Source organism: Rhinocladiella mackenziei (assembly GCF_000835555.1).
Source record: "Rhinocladiella mackenziei CBS 650.93 unplaced genomic scaffold supercont1.3, whole genome shotgun sequence".
Lineage (NCBI taxonomy): Eukaryota > Fungi > Ascomycota > Eurotiomycetes > Chaetothyriales > Herpotrichiellaceae > Rhinocladiella > Rhinocladiella mackenziei.
The window spans coordinates 135,600-156,525 of NW_013550602.1; the positions used below are offsets into that span (position 1 = coordinate 135,600).

Genomic DNA, 20,926 nt, shown 5'->3' on the forward strand with positions numbered 1-20,926 from the left:
TGGGATATTAACCCGACCCGGCCCGGCCCAAATGGACGGGTTTCTGGGTCGGGTTTGGGTCAGGTCTTGATTGACCCGAAAACCCGTTCGGCGAGACGAGGATAACTCTGATGGAGGCACCAACGTCGTACATGCCGACATCTGGAGAGATCGGGCTATCTGATGGGCAAATTATAGTGAGGGCGGTTGTGGAGCATTCGTCGAGAACATTCACCAGTTGTTCCACGTATATAGGATCTTCATGACAGGAGCATTCTTCGGCATTAATACACTCGATCGCTGTTGCCCATTCTCAATTACATGGCTGAACTGATTCGCCTCGTCCACGTCGATCAGCACGCATAACTACCATAGAGTCACACGGGGCCTTGAGCTCTGGTCGTCGCTTGACGAATTTCTTCGCCCAGTGCTTGCCCACTCGTCAAGCCGTCGCACCCCGCGAGGAGTAGATTAGCCATGTCTTCGACACCAGCCAGCCGAGGTGGAACCCTCGTGCGCCTAGGTCCAGGATACATTCAAAAATACCCCTCTTCTGCGACCGTCAATCGACGTCCCTTGGAACGGAATTCGGCCATCGAAGTGCTTCCAGGCATCGGTCGCGTAGGGTGGATTTGTCAAACTGGGGTGCAACCTGAGATGTACTGAATGCTCCTTTTTCTATCTACTTGTTGTGTTCCTGACGTCGTCTTTATAGACGTTGCGGAAGTTTCATTGTTTTGCAGAACAACCATCAGGAATGCCGTTGTCTATGGCAACATTCTACCAGTGTCTCAGTGGGGCTGACTCCGGGCAGATACACCGATACAAATGACGTATTCCCAGTCTTGACGTACACATAGTAATTTGTACGGGAAACTGCAAGGCGTTGAATAACTTACCATCAGATCGAAAGTGACCAAGATGGCCGTGGCGAGGTGTTTACTACGTTTAAAACTCAACGCAGTACTATCACTATACTAGCAAGGCAGGATAGACCGCTCTAGATGTCTGTGCTCATACAAAACGCAGTGGTAGAGGCATCTGCAGCGTTCGATAGTGGCCCCGAAACACGGCCTGCAACTCCTCCTACGCAGACGCTGCCATATCGAATTCGGACGCTTACAACTGCAGAACGCCACCAGACCACGTCCGCAATCGCCGTCTTTGTCGCCGCCAGATATGCTGCCAGATATGCTGCAGCAGGTCTCCGCCGGCTGCGTCTGAACCGCCTACGTCCACTGCACGCCAAAGTTGGATAGGGGGAAGAGGAAGAGGATTCATTCGAAGCGATACCAAGAGGTAAGGGCAAGGGGGATATGGCAGAATCACAGGAGGCACACAAGGCTGAACGGTAAGGCTGAGTTTATTACCTAAAAGGGATTTCAGCTTCAAGTTGAAATCTGGTTGTCTATACCAAACAGGCGACGGCGAGGTTAAATGGATGCTGCAGGTATTCGAAGGTTTGCAGTTTCCCATACAAATTACTATGCTTGCGTCAAGACTGGGCATATTAATGTTGTTGTTGTTATCCATGGATTGGATCCGATCATGATGATATTTTCAAGGGATTCGATCCATAAACCATGACGATGATCAGTGGAGCTTATCAGGGTGGTCCATAGACTGGATCCGATGTGCGATGGGGGATTTCTATTAGACTGCGGAGTCTAGAGAAGGAATGTGTTGTTCTATTGTCAAACTTGTGGTACAACTTGAGTTGAAGGAGTGCTCTGTTCTCTATCAAGTTGAGGTCCTGCCTCGCATGTTTATATAGACAAAGGTTGTTGCCACCGTTCGGTGTCTCCGTGTTCAGCTCGTAGACGAAATCCTTGTCTAGCTGAACATTCATTACCACGCCGAAATCGTTGCTGCATATTGTCTCACAGTTCAACATCTATCTAACAAGAGAGCAAGACTTAGACTGCGCAACGGGTTGGGTTAGCCCGACCCTACTGTAAAACCCGACCTATCGGGTTTCGGGCAGGGTTGGGTATCTAAATTCAAAACCCTATCCTAAATAATCGGGTCTTGAATTTAGCCAACCCTACCCAAAAGCCCTATAGGATACCCTACCCGATTAATCGGGTCGATAGAGACAATATTGTACGGTAATTTAACGGCCCAATACAGGCATTTTTTACATATCTACTTCCTTACTGTTACAATCAATGTAACCCTTTTACATGTTAATTAGCCCATACCTTGTTGAGGGAATGAATGCAGGAGTGCATGTGCATTGGGCTATGGAGACTTGTCTATCTGACTATCTAAGGATAATGAGCGACTTTAAATACACAGTTACTCTTCTAGGCTGCCGCAGGCTACAGCACAGGATAATGTCAACATATCTGCTGATTAAGCATTCGATTTCGGATATCTTGGCATAACTCGACTCTACCCAAAACCCGACTGGGTAGGGTCGGGTAGGGGAGGCCCTATTTTGAAAAAACCCTATAGGATTAATCGGTAGTGTAAGGACCTTCGAAAACCCAACCCAACCCGACCCGTTACGCAGCCTAGCAAGACTGAAAAGAAGGGCGCAAAGTTACCAAGCCAACCGCCTCACGTGACGTTGCCGAGGCAATGCATCACGTGATTGGCAAACAAATTTCATCGGATCCAATCCATGAACCACGTCGAGTAGAAACTCCCTCGGTGGCACATGGTCCACAGACTGGATCCGATGGGAGCTGGTGCAGAGAATATTTAATCCGATGGCGGTGGGCCGGAAAACGGTTAATTCGTTAAGGGTGGTCCACTCATCAGATCCGATCCATGGACCCACCAAAAAGAAAGTGTCAAACTTCTTGAGATGAAGGAGTGCTCTGTTCTCTATCTACTTGTCGAGGTCCTGAGGCTTCTTTTAGAGGCACACGAATGCTACATTGTTGCACAGAGCAACCATCTATAACGTTGTCGTCTATAGAAACCTCTCGTCAATATTTCTATGGTGGAGCAAATACACAACACCCCTATCCAACAGAAAGGGAGGGCCTCGTCGTCGGTTTACACCACCGCACCCCCCCCCCCCCCCCTTCGGGGGACAATGTACGTCATTTGTATCAGTGTATCTGTGGGTGTATCTGCCTGGAGTCAGCCCCTAAGACAGGTCCGGGTAATAGTCGGTTATCATGAGATTTAGGGTCGGTAGGGAGAAGACGAACTGAGGCCAGATCATAACACAGCAAGCGCTGGGTCAAAACTTCAGAAACCCTGTGTTGTGATAAGTAAGGGCTTTCCTAAGCTGGAACGAACGTACACAATTTACGGCAAGCGACACGTCCAGAATACACAGTTGCCCCGCAGTTCCGTCCATTTTTCCGATCGGACTCGTCTAGATGTTTCTCAATACGTACTGTGCTACAACTGCGAAGACCCAATGATGAAATAGACCGTTACGTGCTTCTACATTACTGACCGAAAAGGTACGTATTCGGACTCCAAACTCCGTATCATCCAGTCCACGTTCCCACAAGCGGACAAAAGATCTTGAAACTGAAATGATGGCAGAACAATCTGGCAGGATTATTGATGGCTTGGAAAAAGCTCCCGTCCTCCCTGGATTGCAGTTGGCTAAAACTAGGCACTAGGGGCTGATGGACGTGGGAAGAAAGAACCAAGTTATGACATGGCTGAAGTCCGCTCAGCGAGGAGAAGCTGACCTATAATGCCCTCGCCGACGATGTTATTGGCCTTTGGAATGCTTATAGCATTCCTAAAGCGGCTCTCGTTGCATGGTCCGAGGGTGCAATCATCACATAGGATATTCTCTCTGGCAGAACCCCGCGATGGCCTGTTAGGTATGGGCAACGAAGCTCGGCATGTCAAGCAGTATCCAATGGGCCTGGCCTTCCACAAGATCAGGGTCCTGGAGTAAACCACGCATTCTTGTAGAGAATCTGGTTTAAGAAGAACACTCAACATAGATGAAAGAAAGTGATGCTGAGGGAGGGCGTTTTGCCGGCTGAGGACGATGCTCAACCAGAAGCACAAGCTTCCAGGGGAAGGACAGAGTTGTAAGCTGATGGAATACGAACGATTGAACGATAAATGTGAAAGTGTAACACCTAGATATCATGCAACAAATTCCCAGCCATCGCAGAAGTGACAGGAAGGGAGCTGGACGCCAAAAATGAGCAAAGAAGCGAAAGGATTGAAAGGTACAAGAAGAGCCCTCGAACCCTTAGATAGATAGACAGGTTTTCAGTACATTACTATTCCGCACTCTACCTTGTGCACTCGTAACGATTTATGATCCCTCTCCCTACACCCCTCGTAACAGATTATTACCCTTCGTTGGTATCGTTGCTACAGAAAGCAAGGCTTGTCATGAATAACCACTCCTCCTGGGGTAAATAGCAAGATATCTGATAACTAATGTCAGGGTGGCCCCTGCCAAGACACCAGATACCGGGCGAGACGCAGGATTATATCCTGCTTATCTCATCGCATCATCGCTTGAGGAGTCAAGCGATCGAGTCGATATCATATAGGACTGTCAATTCCATCAATTCCCTACCGAATCACGCTTGCCCTTCTGTTCCTTGGCATTCCCTGATAATTAATAGACTGGTTTTCATTGGTCCCCGCCTCCAAGCTGCTCCTCTGCAACAGTATGCTCCCATTGCAAGTCGTGTTTCGGGCCCACACCTCAACGCTTCCAGTCTTTCTCTAGATTCCCAGGACAAATTCTCCTGCCGGATGGTAATGTTTTCTAGCCTAATATATGAACAATTGTGGCCAGAATCACACTCGCGTGATTGGCCAACAGCCCAACTGTGACAAAAAGTCTGAATTCAAACCAATTTGTTGGACATTGGATATATACCCTTGGCGTGCCCACCAATCAACTTCGAGGGAACCTTGGAGCTTGGTCAGGCTACCCTTTATATTCATAAGTGATGTTCCGGATTCCATAGTTTTCTAAGAGGTACTCTTTCAATTCAAGTTTCATAAGTAGTTTCACAGCTCTGCTCACCTCCGCAACTAGATTACATACAAAGTGGCACTTGAGCATCTCAACAACGACATATATTATCTTGAGGTAAACACACCTATTTGAGACGCCCCTGATGGGCTGTTCGTCACCATGTTGTCCCCACAAGATTGTTGCTTAGAAATCACCGGCCCGCTCCAGTGTGCTTGGCGCAGCTTTGCAGTTTCTCCAATGGTTCTTTACTAGTGCTTACTAATTGATTGCTATATCACGGAGAACCCACCTACAGTACACTCACGAACGAGCTATTCTCCTTTCTTCACTTTCAATTGATGTATACATGGACTTTGAATCATTGTTCACCTCTCCGTCGCGGCTGATAGCATCCTTCTACTCTGGCGTCTACATACTATGAGTGGCGTGCCCCAAGTCTCTTCGGCGGCGCTGACCTCCGTCCGCTGCTGTCCCCACTGCGAAAAGATATTTAACAGAGGTTAGCCGGCACCCGAAATAATAGCCCTTCTGCTTCTTGCAGCTCACCAAATGAAGAACTCTCGTACAACCGCCATGTGTCGTATTGCCGCCGGGCACAGACAAGACGCAAAGGGCGGCCGAGATCCTGTGTGAGTTGCAGCGCGGCCAAAACGAAGTGCAGCTTCGATCAGCCGCGATGCTCGAGATGTGTCGACAAAGCCTTAGTCTGTATCTACGAGATTCCAAGGAGCGATACCCGTGGATTGCCAGTTTGCGGTGGAGTTGGGGATCGAGGAAACCCCATGGTTTCCAGGACGGAGTTGGTTCCAAGCCTTGTCCGCGGCGCTTCAAACAGGCCTGAAGCTGCGGCTGATGATATCCCTAATAGCCTTAGTGATATACCTGTCGAAAACCGCCGGCCGGCTCAGATGGGTTTGATCGCTAGGCTTGAGCATAACCCGGAAGAAGTAGATAGTTACGCCATGGATTGGGTAAATTTTAGCTGGGACTCAAGTCTTCAGCAGGGGAGTCTGACAAATTCCGCATCCACGAGTCTTTCAACAAGACAGCCAATCTTTCTACAGAACGATTTTCCTGGAATTCCAACGACATCATCCAGAAGTAGACCTCTTATACGTCGTCGTCCAGGTACCGCAGCGGCCGAACAAGGTGCTCGGTTGGTGTTGCACATCATCCGTGCCTTCCCGGAGATGATGCAGCGCCGACAGACGTTCCCTCCTTTCATCCACCAGCATTGGCATACCCCGACTCTACCTGAGAAGCTGGCAACTTGCATGAGCATTTCCCAGCTCTTTGTTTCACGGACACACGAGACTAAACCCTTTCTCTGGAGGTCTATCGACCACGAAGAACAGCGCTTCAGGGACGAGGTAAGCAATTTCGAATGGGCACGAGTTGTTGCTGGCAGGAACTAATAGAATGTAGCTCGAAAACTATTCCAAACATGAGACACTTGCTGCAATGCAAGCCCTAGTCATATATACGATAATAGCTATTGTGGATCAGGATGGTGAAATACCTCCTCGTTATGGTCGCTTGACCCGCACATTTAAGGTCTGTTACATACGCAATCCGTCCGCCCGATATTGACTCTGGTGTGGCAGATGATGACGATCAGATTTATACGACTACTCGGTGCCGCTCCTTTTTCGGAGGCTGAATGGGCAAATCCAAGTCTTCAATGGGAAGACTGGGTCTTTGCAGAATCTCGCAGACGGTAAGTAATCAATATCTGGCCTTGGCTACTCAAGCACGGATTTGACCCCCTATGTGGTTCCAGATTAGGATGTCTCTGGTTCATCATCAGCCGAATAGTATGCCCGGACGCGGATCTACTGTGCCCGACTTTGAAGGCCTGCCGAAACAAGCCGCTATGCACGGCGAAAGCCATGTGGGAGGCCCGGTCACGTGAGGAGTGGGAGACTGCGCGTGCTTTCTTCGACGCTGGTCTGTTATATACAGACGTGTGGAATTTTGGGGCGTTGATAGACGCACATTACAACCGAGACCCCCTGAACACCATGAGACTGGACGCCTGGGAAGCCGGCACCGACAAGATGGGAGTTTTGCTGAGCATCGCAATTTCTCTATTTGACAATGATATGGAAGAATCTCAAACGGATCTGTCTCCGGCCGGCTGCTCCAGATAGGAAATAGCACGGAGTTCACAACATATCTCGCTTTTCATGATGCCATTACCATGCGAGCGGCCCATTGCGGTCACTGAACGTCCCAATCGGTCCATCCTCCTCCAGAGTTGCCATCCGCACAATTCCTATGGCACCGACCTCTGGTAGAACAGATCCCTCCGCATTATCCGGACAGATCTGTGTCCACAAGGCCGGGATCCAAACATTGACCTTCATCCCCTCATCTTCCAGGAGTTCGGCGTATTTGATTGTCAGCATATTCACAGCAGCCTTACTCGCGCTGTACGCTTTCCAATCCGGAAATCTCTTCTTATCCTCAAACGCGTAAGTTAAACTCCCCAGTCTGCCCGAGACGAAGACTATGCGCGCGGGCTTCGCCTGGGCCTTTTGCAGCAGAGACAAGAGTCCGTCGGTCAAGACAGCCGTGCCGACGACATTCGTCGCGAATGTGGTGCTGAAGAGCTCGAAAGCACCCAAAGTCGGCCTGTCTATCCAGGGAATCACATCATGGAAGATGGCGGCGTTATTCACCAGGACGTCGAGGTATCCGAACTCTTGGTTGATTGTCTGGATGGTAGCATTGATTGAAGACTCGGAGTTGAGATCAAGTTGGACGCTTGAGGCGCCATGACCGGCTGCTCTTAGGCTCGCTGCGAATTGCTCGCCTGCTTCGAGGTTTCGAGAGCCCACGATGACGTGGTAGCCATGCTGGCTGGCGAGGGTACTCGTCACGGCGAGACCGATGCCTTTGTTGGCGCCGGAGATGAGAGCGATGGTGCGGGGGTTACGGGAAGGCATGTTGATCGGGAGACTGCAAAATTGCTTTGAGATTAGGAGTTTGATGTATGTGGATGTAAAGCGGCTTAACGAAGGTAGTTCTCTAATTGTTGCGAAAAGAATCAATCCGCCGCAATAGACACGACCTTTATAGACAAAATTCTGGTGAACAATAGATCTGATGGTAAAGACGATGGACTACTTGTATCGTAATTGACAACAGAGAGGGGCCAGCTTCGCCGATAGGGCGTCGCTTCTCCTCCTGTGGAGATCAGATCAAGCCAGGCAATCCATCACTAATTAAACAAAGGGGATTATATGTCAGACAAGGTACTTACTAGGAAGACATTTTCCTGTGAATCTAGCATGATCTCCACATGCTCTAGAGGTGCCTTGGAGTGGAGGTGCGTCCCATAACCCTTTAGCAAGCTTGGTCGTCCAATTTAGCCGGTGGCAGCGAAAGTGGCCGGAGGATCAGTACCCGGAGTGTAGCTTAACAATCATACATTGTGACTCTCCGGGATAGCATACCCATCTCTTGAGAGACTTCTGACTATCTCTGGGTGTCCATCCCTCGAATTAGGTGCGTGCTGATAAAATGTGCTCTTCAATGTGACGTACAACCCAAGGCGATAGAGTCGGTTAGCGTATTGCTTGATCTAACAGCACCTCACGAAGGCACATTACTTTCGGCCCTCATTCTGGAGCAGCTCCCACTCATGGCACGACTCTACTCAGTAAGGAGAACGAGAATGATTCCCTTTCGTACTTCCAAAGTCTGGCCAAGGTCCTTGGGATATTGATCCCACACATTCTTTGCATCAGACGCTAGATTTTGGACTTCTTGTATCCTTTTGCTTTTTCCTTGCCTGCCTGAACACTTTCTTTTGTTTGTCTTGGATCCTTGTTGTTCATGTGTACTGTGAAATCTTCTGTGGTGTTAAGGTGACGCTAGTCAACTGGCGCCTCCCTCAGACTCTATGGTTTCAATGCGATAAGGGAAATGGTTGATTTTAATGAATGATGCACACCTAAATCCCCCCACCATGGAACGGGTGGTTCCTACCGCAACCGGAGGTCGTAGCGATTATGATGATATGGTCCCTTCTCGACGGTGCCGTTCGAGCAAATCACGAGTTCTAAAATTCTTGACGAATAATTGAGGATGCTACGGGTTTTCTATCGCTAATACTCTCTGGGCGCTGTTCCGCTTTCCTGTCAAAGTTTGGGCTCGTACTAAGCTTACTACGAAGTGGCTAATTTTTTCCCCGTCACCAGCAGTAAAGCTTCAGGAGCCTTTCAAGGAATCCTCAATATCCAATTGCAGTTCTAACTAGTTTTCAGCCGCCGAGACCTCTGCTTGTTAACTGCATGTCACCGCTACTCCTTCAGCTTCGGCGTGCTCTGGATCCACCGCCAGACGGGGTGCAACTTGAGATGTATTGAATACTCTGTTCTCTGTCTACTTGTTACGTTACTGACGCCCTCTTTATAGACGTTGCGGAAGTCTCGTTGTTGTGTAGAGTAACCATTCGGAATGTCGTTGTCTATGGAAGCCTTCTACCAGTGTTTCAGTTGTGGAGCCTATATATGATAACTCCCTTGTTCGACAACCACGGGAACCTCAATTTTCAAACGCACGAAGACATCCATCGTTTTCTTCGCGGACACGCACACCAAACTGTTGAAACACGTTGTGTGTGGAGGAACGTATGGATTGATTCTGTCAGGACAACGAATTCCAGGACCTGCGCGAAGCATTGGATTGTCTGCGTAGCCTGCTGGTATCGTTTGGCTCGAGAACAAAGAACCAGTTGTTTAATCCGGAGTCGACGCCGAGAAACTACAACATGCTTCGGCGGAGAGGGATTATCGAAGGTTCCTGGCTGGTGGATATGGTCATCTTGATCCGACCGGGGGTAAGAATGTTGTCAAGGATGTGCCCTGGAAGGTGTTCGAGCACCTGAAATGCTGCTCTCAAGAGGTCAAGGACTGAAAATGGTCATCTGTGACCTGGAGATCAATTGTCGCCACCGTCCTTGCGTAATTCATTTCGATCTTGTCTAGAGTATGATTATTCGAAGCATACCTTGCAATTTTCCCTAACGCAATGAAGATTCCGGGATTCGATATTGAAAGCCGGTGCCAGAAGCGCGCATCTCATCGCTCCTGCTGCCAATGTATCAAAGGTTTGGGTGAGGTGGCTTTTTCCAACTGCTCAAAACATGCACAGGCTCGTCACCAATCTCCTCCATCTTATCCTCCAACAATCTCGTCATCCTAACGACAATACCCTGGTACTTCGGATCGCCATAAACGTTAAACAACTCCAACGGATCCTCCTGACAATCAAATAACTCCCACTCCTTGTACTCCTCACCACCAGGCCGCGCACCCTCCACGCCCATATCCTCACAGTACCAATATACCAACTTATACCTCTGATCTCTGACACCATAATGTGCGTACGCCTCGTGGATAACGTCATTGTGCATCCAATATCGATGGTATGCGACCTGCTTCCACCCCTCGATCGCTTCGCCCATCAGTATCTTCCTGAAACTCTGGCCCTGCATATAACTCGGCTTCCTGGCCGCGGCGTAGTCCAAGAACAAAGGCGCAAAGTCCACGTTGTTGACCAGGTCGTTGTTCACGCTGCCCGGCTTGATCTCGCGTGGGTATCGGCACATAAAGGGCATCTGGAAGCTCTCTTCATACATGAAGCGTTTGTCGAACCAGCCATGCTCGCCGAGGAAGAAACCTTGGTCCGACGTGTAGATGACGACCGTGTCGTCCGCTTGGCCGGTCTGCTCGAGCCAATCCAGCAGTCGTCCGACACTGTCGTCTATACTTTGAATGGTGCGGAGGTACCGCTGCAGGTACCGCTGAAACTTAAATTCTCCGAGACCCTTTTCATTCGAGAAAGTGAAGACTGTGCCATCGTCTGCATCGATGAGACGGAGCCCCTGTGGGTTATTCGGGATTTTTCGAGCGCCGTCCCACATCATTTCGCCTAGCTTTCTCCTGCCACCGTCGGGCTGCACCAGGCCGAGATCTTTGTACGTCAAGTCATCTGCTACGCGCATCTTTGCGATTTTCGCCGCCTTGGCCCGGTTCTTGTAATCGTCGGAGAACGTGTCTGGCATCTTGATCTCCCCTTTGTAGAGGTTCTTGTGCTTATCATCGCACTCCCAGCTACGATGCGGCGCCTTGTGGTGACACATAAGAAACCACGGCTTGTCTCGCGGTCTCTCGTTCAGCCAGGCCAGGGATTTATTTGTGATAATGCTCGTCGCATAGCCTTCTGTCACGCGCTCGTGCCCGTCCATGTCAATGAAAGTTGGATCCCAGTAGTCACCCTGTCCGGGCAGGACACTCCAGTAATCGAATCCACTTGGCTGGCACGTTTCGCCTTCGCCCAGGTGCCATTTGCCGACCATGGCGGTGTCGTATCCAGCTGCCCGTAAGTGTTTTGCCACGTTAGGTAGATTCTTGTTGATTTTGCTGTCTAATGTGACAACGCCATTGACGTGGTTATATGTGCCGGTCAGAATGGCGGCTCTTGACGGAGTGCAGATTGAATTCGTCACATAGCAATGATTCAGCAGTATTCCTTCTTTAGCCAGACGATCGAGGTTCGGCGTATGGTTGATGTTGGCTCCATATGCAGAAATTGCTTTCGATGCATGGTCATCAGCCATGATGAAAAGAATATTAGGTCGTTTTGTCTTCGCCATTGTAGCTGAATTCGATACAAAATAAGCTACCTTAGATTTGGTGTTCCCCAGCTATAACAGTGACAAAGAGGTATTATGTGTGGAAAAGACGACGATCATATGTTGAAAGCCTCAGCATAGAGAGAGGTTTTGATAGCAAGTGCACTGATGTAGAATAAAAGTAAGCAAGGAAAACTTGTGAACAAAAGGAAAGATAATCAAAGCACTTTTCTCATGATCCGCCACGCTACTAGACTACCGGCTATTGGATCGACTTACCTCTTATTCAAAGATAAGGTACCCAAGCCAGAGCGAGGCCTCAAAGGGTGAGACGCATGTATTGTGTTCTGGTGGATGTTCTGGCACGGTGAACATGGTTTGCTGGTAAGAAGTCGGTCGCCACATGCGGGAATCAGAAGTCCCAACGCTACGGATGTCGGTCGACGGGATGCAACCTCTCCTTCTGGAAGTCGGGACGCCATTCGAGATGATGATGTGCATGATGAGACTTGGATCGGTTCTTGTCATCCTGAACTTCTCTCCATGTTCGATCTCTTCCTCTAATTCTAAACCCGGCCGCGCCGACAGGTCACTTCGGTTCAGGTTCATTTCTTCCAACGAGAGCGTTTTGCCACACTTCCAAGATACCTAGGATTAGGCCCAATTTGCTAAAATCCTCAGGAAACAGAAATGTAGTATTGGCTCAAATACCAGCTTTTTCTATTAATACAAGGGTAGAAGTTGCTTCATTCTGGCATAGCACGTGTTTTTGGGGGGGGGAACAAAATGGTTGAATTCAGACCAGTTTGCTTGACCTGGACATATGATCGCAGGCTTACCCACCAATCACAGAGTTGTGATTTTACGGAGGACTTATCCTATTCTGGGGGCTCTATGTTCAGGTAGTCTTTCAGAAGGTGAACAAGTGTGCTTCACAGAGAAGTCAAAGAATAGCTGCCCAACTATCGCGAGAAGACATTCCTTGAAAATGATCGAGAATTTAGGGATTTCTTATAGAGTTCTTTGAGCCTTTCCTGCCTATTCTGCAACTTCAGATCAGTCCTCCTCCCTCCGGGGTATTTGGTGTTGTTGTGTTGTTGTCTCTGGGCAGCCATCAGTGCTCTCCATATCGACCTCTTTACAATAACATGAAGGTACATGATTTATATAGCATGTAATAAATCGGGGCGTTTTGTCCCGTCATGCTCTCATAATTGGGTACTCAACGTCTACTACCGTCAATATCCGCTTCACAGACTGATCGTTACGTTCTTCAAATCTGCCATTCTCGAGCTTGATCCCACCCAGAAGGTATAGTTTCCAGAGTCCACTTGATATTTGGCGTTGTTGTAGTATCCCAGATCATTTTTGTCAATGGTGAATTCCACCTTTCGCGCCTCACCCGGCTGCAATTCGATTTTCTCAAAGCGAATCAGCCTCTTATTGGGAAGTTCAATGTCCGAATATTGCTGTCGGAAGTACACTTGTACGACCTCCTTCCCAACCACGTCCCCAGTGTTGGCGACGGTGCAAGAAATCGAGACACCGCTTGAGTTCAAGACCTGAGGTTCAGAAATATCAAATGTCGTGTAGCTCAGACCATAACCAAACGCCATTGGAGCGCCGTCTCGATCCAAGCAAGGGTAGCTCCAATCACCGGCACATCCATTAAAGCCCCCGGCACCGCCGACGTTGTCCGAAGGCAAGTAATCGTAGTAGATCGGGAATGCGCCTTCCGCTTGCGGCATGGAAATGGTAAGTTTACCACTGGGATTGACCTGGCCGGTAATTATCTCGACAAGGGCATCGGCGGAGAATTCGCCGCCGAGAAATTGGTGGAGGATAGCATTTGCCCGCATGGTAGAATTGTTCAAGACAAATGCTTGACCACCGTTCAGCACAAGAATCGTCGGAACACCGGTGTCGAGGACAGCATCCAAGAGCTGTTGCTGGCTGCCAGGAAAGCCCAGGCTAGCATGGCTGAAGAACTCTCCATCTGTACGCTGGCCGGTGATCGGGTCTAGGAAGTAGACAGACAAGGAACCCAGGGCTACGATAGCGACACCGGCATTTTTGGCGGCAGCCACAGCGTCTTCGATACCAGTCGTGTCATTTGTGCTGGTGGACCGAATGTCAACGCCTTTGACATACTGAATGTTGGCGGACCCAAAACGTACCTCCAGGCTGTCTTTGAGAGTCTGACCATGTAAAGGGTTGGCAGCGGTCGACGGGGCGTAAGAGCCCGGGTCCAGTATGTCACCAAAAGGTCCAATCAGTGCGATCTTTGTCAGGTTGGCTTGTGGCAGAAAGCCGTCATTGCTCAGCAAGACGATGGCATCTCGTGAAGCTTGGCGATTGATTTCTAGGTGTTGAGGTGCGCGGAGAGTTCGATTGAGATTCTCCGGCGTCGGCAAGGGAAGATCAAACATCCCGGTCTCGAACTTGATGACCAAGTGCTGACGAACGGCTTCATCAACAAGGTTCACGATCTCTTGATCATTCGAGCTGTTGACCAAAAATGGGAAGCATGCGGGCTGACCCGGAGCCAGTTCGAGCTGCAAACCAGCCCGAAGTGCTTTGACCGCGGCATCTTTGTATGATGAAGCCACCTTCGATTCTGTGTATAAATGCAAGATACCCATTGCATCCGACATGATCAAGCCTCGAAAGCCCATCTCCGATCGAAGCATACCCTGTATAAGAGCTGTGTTCGTTGACATTGGAGTCCGATCGATGCTGGAATATGAAATCATGACCGCAGTAGGGTTTTCTTTGAGAACCCGGATGTAAGGTATAGCCAGGTCATTGTATAGGTGATTAACGCCACCATGCATGCTGGCGGTATTGACACCACCCATACCTTGTCCATACAAGAAGTGCTTGATAGTTGTTCCGACTTTGATATAGCCATTTTCATCACGTCCCTGCATGGTGCGGACGTACTGAGCAGCAAACTCTCCGATCAAATAGACGTCTTCACCATACCTAGAGACTGATTCAGCCCATCATTCACGTACAATAGGGAACAAGGATACTCGAACGCACATTTCTCCGACGCGACCGTTTCTGGGCTCTTTGGCAATGTCGAGCTCTGGACTGAGGACCCAATGTGTTCCAAGTGCCATGTTCTCGTCACGAATGGCGGCAACTACCTGCTCGTACATAGACAAGTTCCAGGATGTTGACAGAGACAGTGTTGCTGGGAAGATCGTGCCACCAGGTACATATATGCTGTTGACTGAGTCCGTGACACTAATCCAAGGGACTTTGGAGCTATTTAATTGCTCCTCTCGTACCATATTGGCGTACGGCAAGACATCTTGCGCCTGGTTGAGCTGCGAGCCATAGCCTAAGCCTCATCAAGAGGTGTGTCATTGATCATCACAAAAGAATCGACTCACTCAGGATACCATGCTGCAACGGATACAGTGTATTCCACGTTGTTCGATTGAAAGTGGCATTAGGCTGGAGCAATTGACGGATGCCACCCATCTGACCTATCTTCTCTTCCCAGCTCAGTTGAGGCAACAAATCGTCAGCTCGTTGAGCAGCAGGAAGAGACTTGTCCCGCCATGCCGAACTACCTTGTCTAGGCGACAGCACGGCAGACAAGGCAGTGGAGATGCCCAAAGCGAACAAAGAGAGGAAGAGGCCCGCCATTTTGATGAGGAATGCAGTCCTTAGTTGAAGAACTTGCTACCACCGTGTGTGGTTTTTTATATTTTTGAGCAGCCCGTTCAGTCGACCGAGTTCATGATCCTCCGCACGAAGAGACCATAGAATCTCACGACAGAGTCTTAGTCTCTAGAATATAGATTCTGTCTGGGGCGGCAGCCAGCCCGAGATCATGCCGCGCCGGAAGCTAGTCAGGAACGGCGGTGACAATATGGCTTCTGGCAAGGCACCACCAACATCTCGCTACGAGGACTGGCCGACCATAGAAATGACGCTCCGCGCTGAGCACGCCATTAGGATGGTGTGTCGGCTAATCGGTGTTTTCATGATCTGCGAATCAGGTGCCCCGTGTTCGCTTTCGCCTTCCCGTGGGCAATTTATGCGGAGGACCTGTTATGGCTGGGGAAGGCGAGATGGAAAATGAGCTACGGCTCTCGGCCGAAACTCTCTTCTGTGGCAAGCTACGGCTGTCGGTCGTGAATCCCAGTCGCTACTAAGTCATATGCCACTCATTCCAGAATAACTTGATCCGTTCGCGAGTCGGAGTGGCAATTGTTTCTCTTCTTCTGCTTCCAAGTGAGAAAAACGTGCCTCGGATATGGAAGACAACCAGATCAAAGATGCTAGCGGTCAATGGAAGCGTATGCCAGCTAGCTATGGTCCCTCCTACTTCCTAGCCCTTAACAATCCACGAGTAATCCTTGTTGAAACTCTTTTGAACGTACTTAGAGAACGTTTGAAATGGATTTGAGACTTGAGAAAAACCGTGGTTGAAGCAGTGCGCAAGAGCCCTGCAGACTCCCCGAAGCAGATAAGTGCTGAATCCCAGAAAACGATGAGTCTGGCATTAATCCATCAAGCCCAAGGTTCATGCGCAGAATTACGACTCCACGCAACATTTATTCAACGCTGGTAAGGTGTAGAGCAATGCACAATATGTGACTACTTGGCAAAAGTAGGAACCAGCGCCTCCACGCAATTGCTTCCACTGATGCCATACCCTCCTCCACTTCGACTTCCCCCGAATCGCAATGGCTCCTTCAACGCTTCCTTCTCGAAGCTAAGTGGACGTGGTCATGTCATATCGAGAGCCGCTTACGCCTTCGCTTCGACATGCGTGGTTGCCATGCCCTTGTTGCTAAGCTCGTGTTCTGCTGCTTCCATATTCGCGGTACTGATTTGAGTCTTGTCGGAGCCGAAGACAGCCTCCATGTCTTCGAGAGATTTTCCAGTTGTCTATCATTTTCGTTAGCACATTCCTTGGTGTCAATGTAAGGGCAATCACTTCTTACCTCTTTGATAATAAACCAAGCGTAGACCACAAGTGCGAAGTTAAAGATGGCGAACATCAAGAATGTCTTCCATCCGAGGTTGTCGACCGCATGTGGGGTGGCCTGGGAAAAGACGAAGTTGAAAAGCCATTGCGTGGCGGTACCGATGGCGATACCGATCTCTCGAGTGCGGTTGGAGAAAATTTCGCCCGTGTACAACCAGGAGACTGGACCAAATGACATGTTGTACGCCGCTAAGGAATAGATTAGCTTGCTTTTATCAAATGAAAAGTTCGTGATGGCCATACCTGCTTCGAGATAAATCATGGTGATAGAAGCCGCGCCCGCTGGTGACACCCTTGTCTGGTTTTTGCTGGGCGGATGAGTGGCAGTAAGGCAGGCCACGATAAGCATCAAAGAGCCCATCGCACCCGCGCCACCCATCAAAGCACCTTTTCTGCCAATTCTTTCGACCAATAAGGCGAGGAAGATGAAACACGACACAACTTTGATGACACCAAAAAACCCACTGATGAGGAGTTTGGAATCACCAGCGCCAACAGTCTGAAATACTTGCGGGGCATAGTAGGCCAATGAGGTGTTACCGGTGAGTTGCACGCCAATCTGTAATGTGATGACAACGAAGACGCGCCAGCGGTTGGATGGCAACATCATCTCTCTCCAGGTCAATCCTTCTGTGGCCCGGACCTCGGCGTCGATTCCAGCAAGGATCTCTGTCATCCTAGATATCATCAACAAAAATTTGACCAGGAGAATTCATCCACATACTCAGCGCGGACCTCCTCATTGTCCCCACCACGAACCCAGATGAGCGACTTCATAGCCTCTTCGTGCCGGCCACCCTTTGCAAGCCAGCGAGTACTCTCGGGGAGGATGAGCATGCCCAAACCGAGGATGCCGCCAGGCACAAGTTGCAGGCCGACAGGAACTTGCCACTGGCGAGTTCCAGATGCCATTTTGGATGAAACGGCATAGTTGACCCAATAGCTGGTCATAACTCCAAGTGTGAAGAAGAACTGGAACATGCTGCCGAGCTGTCCGCGAATATTTTTCGGCGCCATCTCGGCACTGAACATGGGGATCATAACGGTGGCCATACCAACCCCGACACCTGAAACGACTCGAGCGGTGTAGAAGGCTCCAATGTGATGTGTGTTGATGGTTTGAACTACCGCCCCGATGCTATGGTCCCATCAAATTAGTGTCGTGAGTCAAAAGAGAGCCGGTCAAAACAGCCAGAGGCGTTTATTCCGAGCTAGAGAAGACCCAAGCCCTCGACAAGGATAGGAGAGCAGACAACCTACCAGAAAAAGACAGAAGCCAGGGCGATAGACCATCGTCGGCCAAATCGTGCAGTAAATGGCCAGGTGAAGAAGCAGGCGAAGAACGCTGGAACCCGTTAGTAAGCTACCCAATCCCAAGCAAGAAAAGCGCACCTCCAGCTTGGAGGAGACTATTGGAGTTCGAGGCCACAGTTGTCCTTTGAGCATTGCTGTAACGGAAATCTTTTTGAAACGACTTCAGAGTGAGGACGCCTCCAATGATACCCGTGTCATATGCGAACAGGAACGAGCCAACGCAGCAGACCGCCACGAGGAAGAACGCCCTGAAGGTCCCAAGGGAAGGCATGATGCCTTGTGTAAAGTAGTAATGAACCGGCGAATTTTTTGAGGTGTACGTTGAAGATGAGATTCGAAAATCGCCTTATAGAGTCAGGATCTTCGGAATAAGTAGCTCGACCAGCCGTGTCGGGATGGATATATTTGTTAAGCAATTTTAAAGCCCGAAACAATCTCCCCAGTCGCAACTCCACTGGCCCACCCCCCAGCGTGGTCTGGAGTTCACCCAGCACTAAATGCGGAGTAGGAGGGGACGGCTGACGCCCTGGTCATTTGCTCTGAGACGAATAAACCGACATCCGTGCTGGGATTTAGGGCCGACATCCGTCCCTTACAGGCGTATTCCCGCTATGGCACCCCAAGCAGAATGATATTGCCGACAACTGAAATTCTCGTTCAAGGAATCTCCACGGCCTCGTGGAAAGCCTTTGTGGTATGATTCGAACGAAAGCCGACTCCAGCCTTGCATCCCCTGAAGTGCCGTTCTTCGAAAAGGATGCAAACAACAGCCGAGAGATGTCTTCGGCAATGTTTGGCATCAGGGATTCTTTTTACGCCCACTGGCTTTGAAGTAGCTGTGTGCTTCTGCTAGTCTTAGGCCCTTCGCTCAACGAGTCGCTACTGAAGCAGCTGAGTAGCGACTCCTGGCTTCTACTCACACCAGGGGAACAAGAGTGGCCGCGAAGAGGATGTGGACGGGTTTCCATGTTGATCTGGTTGCTCCTCCTCCGTACCAGGTTGTGGTACATAGACCAGTGGCGAATCGAGTCGAGCGCTCCTATCTTGTTCTAAAGAGAGAACTCTGTACATGTTACGATGTCGAGTCGATGGGAGTTCGATACTGGCACTAGATGGGGAGACCACAGATGAGGGTTCACCACCCTCGAATTCTGCCTGTCGTAGCAAACTGTGTATAGCCAAGCGTTGTTTTGCCCTTGCCACTTCAGAGAGCACCGGGTCTCGCGCCTCCTCGTTTGGAGGGGAGATGAAGATGAGATGGGTCCAGTCGTCGGGGGAAGAGCTGCACGCGGAGATCAACCTTTCTAGATCTTTCAGGATGGGATCGACAGGCGCTGAATATCGGAAAAACCGCTTGATTGCGGCCAGACACAACTCCGCTCGGCTGATGGCATATTCTTTGGATAATCGAGAGCTTTTTGCCTGAGAGTGGGCAAGAAACAAGACGAGTCGACCGGCATGATAGCCGCAGATGGCTGCATCGTACTCTAAGATCGGAGAATGCGCACAATGTGAATTGACATCCGAGAGGGTTTGAATGATGGAAAGCGAACTTTCGGTGCACATTTGAACTGCATCGTTGGTGGCTTCAGCATCGAGACTGGCCAGGACTACTGCCGGAGCGGCTTCTGGGTAGCCTGGGAGCAATAAGCGGTACAAATCGCAGCGACATTGGTGCCATGACAGCTGCATGACCAGGTGTCTGGCTAGCCAAGGAGTCTCGACGAACTGCGTCACGCCTGCCATCACTGAGTCTGAGCCCGCCGGCATCTGACAACGTAGGTGATTGAGCTCGTTATGAAGGCCACGTATCAGCTTAAGGAGCAGGGGAAAGGGCTCATCACAAAGTGTGATTGAGCGATTCAATTTCATGATGTCTCTTCGCATCGATGTCAATCTGACAAATAGCCGATACGCGCCTCCTTCCGTATGCAAAGATGACGCCGAGTCCTGGAAGTGTTCTTCACGGCTCGGAAGTTGTAGATAGACGTTTTCAAACGGTAGAAGCTCGTACTCGGGCAGGCCAATCGAGAAATACAGCTCCAAGATTTTTAACGACCACAAGGTGCGGCGTCGTACCTCGTTGCTGACAAGGTCCAAGTGATGCCTCTCGTGATTAAGTCTCATTGCTGTGGCGGCTCTAGCGGCAAGACCGGCGAGCATGAAGGCTCTGTGCGAAGCGCCAGTGTCGATGTGATACGCCACACAAAGAATCAGGGCTTGAAGTCGTGCCATATTCGGGCTCTCTAGATGCTGCCAGACCAATTCCTCGCTCTTCGAAATCCATGCTAGGCTTCGATCTCGGGCCACTGGCTCCATTTTTTGTTTAGAAATAGTGATGCCACATATAGCAAAAACCAATGCTTCGTCCAGGGAACCTTCCACCAGTCGCTCTTGAGTCGTTCTTGGATGGAGGAAAGAAAACGATGGGGTTGGGTGGAGCACTTTGAAGAATTCTTGCACAAGGTTGCTGGTAAACTGGTCAGGTCCAAAGATGACAGGACTTTCGAGGAGGCTGTGACCGGGAGTTTCTATAGCACCAAGTCCGACATCTGCATGACCACGGCCATGTGCTGAGGTGTCTGAGGCTGATAACATAGCAATCCTGTCGGGGATCAAACTCGAAGGTGGGCTCTGTTCTTGTATGCCCAACGGTTCAGGTTCGTAGGGAGAAGCGTAAACGCAGGTCCATTTCTTCTTAGCGCAATTTGAACATTGAGGGACACCCTGGCTACAGCGAGTTTTCTGTTTGCGACATTGTAGGCAAGCGTTTCCGCCGCGAAGTTTCCGAGGCTGATTTGTCGTTATGGTGGCAGAAAGGCTTACTGAAGAGTTGTCCTGGGCGAAAGTACATGCGAAACCGAGTCTTTGACAGGGTTCGCAGCCAGGAGACCTTCCATGGCAGCGCACTTTTCGATGGTAGCACTGCTCGCAACTTTTCTTGGTCCTTCGAGCAGCAGTGCGCTCTGTATTCATCCTTGCCCTTAGACTGAAACATAATCCATCATTTTTGAAAGGCCCAGAGTCTCGATCATTGATGAAAGATGTA

At 49.8% G+C, this 20,926-nt stretch overlaps 6 protein-coding genes across 6 annotated transcripts; 1 reads left to right on the plus strand and 5 right to left on the minus strand.

Moving 5' to 3' along the window:
• Window positions 1-5,691: 5,691 nt before the first annotated feature.
• Window positions 5,692-7,059, plus strand: Z518_03620 (uncharacterized protein; the record flags this gene model as incomplete). The annotated part of the gene is made up of 4 exons (XM_013417330.1): window positions 5,692-6,279; window positions 6,335-6,463; window positions 6,514-6,626; window positions 6,690-7,059. 4 exons carry the CDS (start codon window positions 5,692-5,694, stop codon window positions 7,057-7,059), a joined length of 1,200 nt encoding a protein of 399 aa, XP_013272784.1.
• Window positions 7,060-7,104: 45 nt separating this feature from the next.
• On the minus strand, window positions 7,105-7,857 carry Z518_03621 (uncharacterized protein; the record flags this gene model as incomplete). Its single annotated transcript, XM_013417331.1, has 1 exon — window positions 7,105-7,857. The coding sequence occupies one exon, from the start codon at window positions 7,855-7,857 to the stop codon at window positions 7,105-7,107; it is 753 nt and encodes a 250-aa protein (XP_013272785.1).
• Window positions 7,858-10,019: 2,162 nt separating this feature from the next.
• Window positions 10,020-11,573, minus strand: Z518_03622 (uncharacterized protein; the record flags this gene model as incomplete). The annotated part of the gene is made up of 1 exon (XM_013417332.1): window positions 10,020-11,573. One exon carries the CDS (start codon window positions 11,571-11,573, stop codon window positions 10,020-10,022), a length of 1,554 nt encoding a protein of 517 aa, XP_013272786.1.
• Window positions 11,574-12,802: 1,229 nt separating this feature from the next.
• Z518_03623 (uncharacterized protein) lies at window positions 12,803-15,212 on the minus strand (the record flags this gene model as incomplete). Its single annotated transcript, XM_013417333.1, has 3 exons — window positions 12,803-14,537; window positions 14,598-14,901; window positions 14,954-15,212. The coding sequence occupies 3 exons, from the start codon at window positions 15,210-15,212 to the stop codon at window positions 12,803-12,805; spliced, it is 2,298 nt and encodes a 765-aa protein (XP_013272787.1).
• A 1,110-nt stretch (window positions 15,213-16,322) lies between these two features.
• Z518_03624 (uncharacterized protein) lies at window positions 16,323-18,148 on the minus strand (the record flags this gene model as incomplete). The annotated part of the gene is made up of 6 exons (XM_013417334.1): window positions 16,323-16,463; window positions 16,520-16,752; window positions 16,807-17,240; window positions 17,288-17,701; window positions 17,824-17,908; window positions 17,956-18,148. The coding sequence occupies 6 exons, from the start codon at window positions 18,146-18,148 to the stop codon at window positions 16,323-16,325; spliced, it is 1,500 nt and encodes a 499-aa protein (XP_013272788.1).
• A 641-nt stretch (window positions 18,149-18,789) lies between these two features.
• Z518_03625 (uncharacterized protein) lies at window positions 18,790-20,853 on the minus strand (the record flags this gene model as incomplete). Its single annotated transcript, XM_013417335.1, has 1 exon — window positions 18,790-20,853. The coding sequence occupies one exon, from the start codon at window positions 20,851-20,853 to the stop codon at window positions 18,790-18,792; it is 2,064 nt and encodes a 687-aa protein (XP_013272789.1).
• Between the last annotated feature and the right edge of the window lie 73 nt (window positions 20,854-20,926).